This window comes from Pecten maximus, unplaced genomic scaffold (assembly GCF_902652985.1).
Source record: "Pecten maximus unplaced genomic scaffold, xPecMax1.1, whole genome shotgun sequence".
In the NCBI taxonomy this organism is placed as follows: domain Eukaryota; kingdom Metazoa; phylum Mollusca; class Bivalvia; order Pectinida; family Pectinidae; genus Pecten; species Pecten maximus.
The window spans coordinates 30001-35728 of NW_022982835.1; the positions used below are offsets into that span (position 1 = coordinate 30001).

Consider the following 5728-nt stretch of genomic DNA (forward strand, 5'->3'; position numbering starts at 1 on the left):
GTTATGAACACCGTAAGGATGAGTTCGGGGATAAAATCTGTACTTACCGGACGTCGACACATCCGCGGTGTCTTGGCCAATTGTTGTTGTAGCAACTAGAAATAATAAACATATGCATATATTAACTTATATTATTAACTGTGTGTTTTATTGAAATCTAATGTTAAGAATGATCGCCGTCAAGATTGAAAATAAAAACGAAAAGAAAAAAGAAAAGAAAAACCCCCCATCAAAACAACTACAAACAAACAAGCAATGTAAAATGATGAAAATGCACACTTGAACAATATCTGAAACACTGACTGCTTATCATGTTAAGTTTAAGGTGAAAACAGTATATGGAATAATGGTACTTCAGCATCGAAAGGGGTAGCAATACTAACAAAAATGACATCTGGTATAACTATTCTTGAATCAAATAGGGACGTAGACGGAAGGCGTCTAGAAATTTGCATTACAAAAGACGATGTTACTCTATTTAATGCAATAAATATATACACCCCTAATACATGCGCAGATAGAAAACTCTTCTTTAACAATTTAGGCGATAACACTCCTAAAGCAAATTATATATTTATGGGTGATTTTAATTGCACTTTAAATAATGAACTAGATAGAATCCCAACAACGCATATAAATGATCCAACTACACAGGAATTTAAGAACCTTATGGGAAAATGTGAGCTGAGAGATTTATGGCGTGAACGAAACCCAAAAAACAAGGAATTTACATTTATGAGAGGGAATTCAAAATCAAGAATAGATTTCATCTTGGTATCAAATGATATGTATAATGAAATAGTGAATGCAAAGATAATTCCTTGCAGTTTCAGTGATCATAATATGATAACTTCCGAATTCAAAATCGAAAAGGTAAAAGTTGGCCCTGGTACATGGAAAATGAATACCTCTGTTATTGAATCAGACCTATTCAAAAACTTGTTCGAAACTTTTTGGTTGCATTGGAAAACAGAACAAGTTAAGTTTACTAACATTATGGAGTGGTGGGAAATAACAAAAATAAAGATAAAGGAACTTACAATACATGTGTCAAAAATACTGAATAGGAAAGATAGCGAAATAAGAAGGAAAGAACACGAACTTGAACAAATGGTCAAATCATGCGATAGTCATAAAGAGCGAATTGTGTCCCTAACTAGCGAAATAAATTCATATTACAAACACAAAGCTGAGGGACATAGAATAAGGTCTAGAATTAAACAATTCGAGGAAAATGAAACGTCTTCACGATACTTTTTTAATTTGGAGAAAACAAAGGCAAAAGAAAAGCTATGGTACAGAATAAAAGCAGAAGATGGTAATTATAAAGATGGTATCTCTGCAATTTTAGATGAGCAAATGAAATTTTACAAAAAATTATTCTCATCGGAAGGGTGGGATAGAGAAGCTGCGAATTCACTCCTTGAAAATGTAGATGCTAAATTAACTGACCAACAGAAAGAAGAATTAGAGCTTGATATAACTGAAATGGAAATACACAATAGTATTAATCAAATGAAAAAGAATAAGTCTCCGGGTGAGGATGGTATTGTTTCTGAATTTTATCAACATTACTGGTATCTAATTAAAGAAGAATTTTTAGCGGTTTTAAGAGAAATATTTGCATCAAACAAATTATCTGAATCACAAACAAAAGGCATACTCACTTTATTATATAAAAAGGGAGAAAGGGAAATGATTCAAAATTGGAGGCCATTGACTTTGTTAAATGTTGACTACAAAATTATAGCAAAGACTCTTGCTAATAGAATAAAAAAGTATTTAAAATATATCATACATCCAGATCAGAAAGGATTCGTACCTGGTCGAAACATATCAGATGCCAATAGGCTAATTCAAGATATTTTTGAATTTACAGATCGCAAACAATCAGAGGGAGCAGTGATTTTTCTAGATCAAAGTAAAGCATTTGATAGAGTAGAATGGTCATGGGTGAATGAATGCTTGGATTATTTCAATTTTGGCGCGAAATTTAAAAATTGGATTACAATGCTTTTGAAGGATTCAAAAACATGTATTAAAACCAATGGTTATATCAGTAAATATTTCCAAATATCGAGATCAGCGAGACAAGGCTGTCCGATAGCTCCGATTTTGTACATCTTACAAGCGGAACCATTAGCTTGTACAATAAGGAGGAATGAGAACATTAAAGGTATCGAACTTCCTAATCAAACCGAAACAAAAATAAACATGTTTGCTGATGATACTCAGCTCTTCGTTAGGGACGAACCATCTGTAATGGAAATATTCCACGTATTAGATACCTTTCAACTAGCATCAGGCTCTAAAATCAATTTAGACAAAACTACAGGCATATATTTAGGTAGATGGAAAGATAAAAATCCAATTTATACAAACATTGCATGGTCAAGAACTTCTGTTAAAACACTTGGGGTACATCATGGTTACATTATCGATGACAAAGCAATTTGGGAGGAGAAAATTAAAAAAATCAAAGCATGTGTGCAGGTATGGAAAAGCAGAAACTTAACACTATACGGTAAGAGTCTGGTAATAAAATCCTTAATCATATCGCTTATAGATTACGAAATAGAAGCTCGCGGTATTCCAGAGAGATATGCTAAAGAAATAGATGCATTAATATGGGGCTTTGTATGGAATGAAAAGAGAGATTTAGTCAATCGTAGGGTCATATCTAACCAATATAAAGATGGTGGAATGGAAATTATTAATATTACCGATTACATTTATAGTAGACATATAAAAACATTATATAAAATAATAAAATGTGAAAATAGCACATGGAATGCCATTGGTAAATATTGGATTGGGTACAAGGATACAACATACGGAATACAGAATTTTTTATGCAAACTCTCTGACGTTCGAGTTATGGACTTATCAAAAATTCCAAGTTTTTACAGAACACTTATAGAAGTGTGGGCAAAATTTCAAAAATCTAGCATCTCTGATTTTAGTAGAAATAAAATTTTAGAACAGCCTATATTTGGAAATCATTTCATTCAGTATAAAAGGAAGGCTATATTTTTCAATTCCTTTCTAAAGAGTAACATTTTTGCAATCAAAGATTTATGGGACGAGCGTAGAAATAATTTTAAAAGCGATCTTGAAATTTTTAATATGTTAACAGATAAAAGAAACTGTATATCAGAATTGGCAAAATTCAAAATTGCTTTCCCTATAGAATGGTTAAATATATTGAAAAGAAATGATACTAGAGTGATAGAATGTGTATATCCTATAATAGACACTAATCTAGATATAATTGGAAAAGATGGGAGGCCAATAGCATGTAAAAACCTTAAACCAAAAATGATTACAAGTAAAATAAAAGCCGACGAAATTCCAAGATGTAAAGATAAATGGGAATTTGAATTTGAAAAACAATTTAATTGGGAGTTATTATGGCAAAATATCACAAATACTATTATTACGATGCAAATGAAAGAGTTTCAATGGAAATGTGTCCACAATGTACTTTACACTGAATCAAAAATTAGCATGTTTAGTCCTTCAAATGGCAAATGCCATTTCTGTAAAACACATATCGAAGATATTGTACACCTTTTTTATGAATGTAACACTGTAAAAAATATTCTGAACATGTGTTCATCACAAATATTAAAACATATCCCAGAATTTAGAGAAGAAATGTTAACGGTAGAAATTGTAATTTTGGGATACGAGGAGAATAATAATCTGTCTATACTCCTTAATACTGCTTTAATTGCATACAAATGGACTATTTGGAAATGTCGAAACGATATAAAATACAATAGAAATATATTGACTGACGCTTCCATCTTTGAAAAGGTAAAAGCATTATTAGTAAGTAATTTAGAAATGTACATTAAATCGAAGAAAAAGAAAATAGTGACGATAAACTATGTTCAGAATGTTTTAAATGCTTTATTATAGAAACAACAATTGAACTATAGAATGAATGAATGAATGAATGAATGAATGAATGAATGAATGAATGAATGCAAGTAATACAAAAAAAATAAATGTATAAATTATCATTAAAAAATTAAAGTAATTAAAAAAATAAGATAAAGAAAAAAGTGCTATGATGATAACCATGGAGGCTCTTGGTGCTACGCACCTATAATAAATAACATTATGATAAATTACAAAATGCATGTGAACAATATATGTGAATGCAATTGAGTATGTAGCATGTGCTTTTGTGTATTTGTTTGTATGTGTATTGTACGTGTGGTTATTTTTGGAAGCGGGTTAAATATGTAAAGTGCATATTGTGTGAATATGTTTTATATGCGTGCGCGTCCTCTGTGCGTGGCTGAGATTGTTGGTTCGGGTTAGTATGTAAAATGCATATTGTGTGAATATATTTTGTATGCGTGCACGTTCTCTGTGTGTGACTGAGATTGTTGATTGAGCAGGTGTGGACTGTATAGGTGAATGTGTTGTGCGAGTGCATGATACCGTGTGTGTGTGCGTAATCCTATGTGGACGTATGTGAGTGCGTGTATAATTTGGCATAAGGTGCAGGATGATGCGCATAGTATATATTGGAGTATGGAGTGTGCAATAGTTAGAAATGAGAATGTAAGGGAAAAAATCCAGCAAAATTGAAATGATGAGCCCAACAGTCTGAGCACAGTTTAAGGTTCAACAAGCATGGTAATTTTAAACTCTTTTTAAAAATAATTTACAATAATTACACGCAAAATATAGATTATCATGTTTAAGTCGTTTTGTAGGGATCGGTAGTTTCAATAAAGGTATTGATTATGTAAATATTATTGTTGTAAATTATTGTTGTATCCTAAAATAGTATTTTTAAATGTGCCATATTCTGTGTAAAAAGGACTAATATTTTTGTCTTACATGGATATGGAGGTCCCCAATATCTAAACAATATCGAAATTGATCCTATTTATTTATAAACCTCTGAGATACCAAATAAGGCCCGTGTGACCTCGATCTTGATATGAACGCTTATATTTTACTGTGGATTTCATATATAGATGGTATAAACAATGTATGTCGTCAATTAGTCAACAATTATGACAGATATTGAGCGGAAACTGCGTACATCCGTTCGCACTTCCACCTCAATGCTCGAAAGTAATAGCCTTGTTTTAGACGAGCGTGCAAAGTGTCATTAACCAAGATCAACATTGCATATAATATTTATGAGAACAAAAGAATTGAGAATGAATTAATAAATGAGTAAACGTGCAAAATGAGAAAGAAAGATGCAAAAAAAGACCTCCTGAGAAAGGTGACATTTTGTAAGAGGGGTTAATCCAGGGCTCAAAACCCTGATACCCTTCAATTAATGCTAGTAAAAATAAATTGAAAAGCAGCATTACAAATACAGTACCTGATGATAAACAAGTGCTCTGACTGTCAGTCCAATGACCTTCTGTGCTGCATGTTATGTACCCCGACACTTTGAGTTGTATTTCAGAGTTACAGACAAGTTTGCCTGTGTCTCCTATCTCCATTCCACTAATGTTCCACTGTCCATACTCTACAGCAGGCGGGAACCCGCAGGTAACAGCTACAAGTTAAAGGGATTTACAATAAAATCTGTTAATATCGTGTTTGAAAATTGACAGGTGCGTCTTTGCTGTAATTAGAGGTGGTTAACTTTTCGGCATACATGTACCTGGTTTCATCAATATTGTTTATCTCTAGAAAATTCTTTCATTTAAATATTCCAAGAAAATATTGCCGAATTTAGGAAAAG

The 5728-nt window shown here is 32.1% G+C and overlaps 1 protein-coding gene across 1 annotated transcript in view; it reads right to left on the reverse strand.

Moving 5' to 3' along the window:
- The window catches only part of LOC117321024, a 6819-nt gene extending 1286 nt beyond the window's left edge, over positions 1–5533 (reverse strand). The window contains exons 1-2 of the mRNA XM_033875503.1: positions 5360–5533; positions 48–95 (exon numbers count right to left, since the gene is read on the reverse strand). Coding sequence (XP_033731394.1) covers positions 48–95; positions 5360–5483 — 172 coding nt within the window. The 5' untranslated portion in view covers positions 5484–5533. The remainder of the gene's footprint in view (positions 1–47; positions 96–5359) is intronic.
- Between the last annotated feature and the right edge of the window lie 195 nt (positions 5534–5728).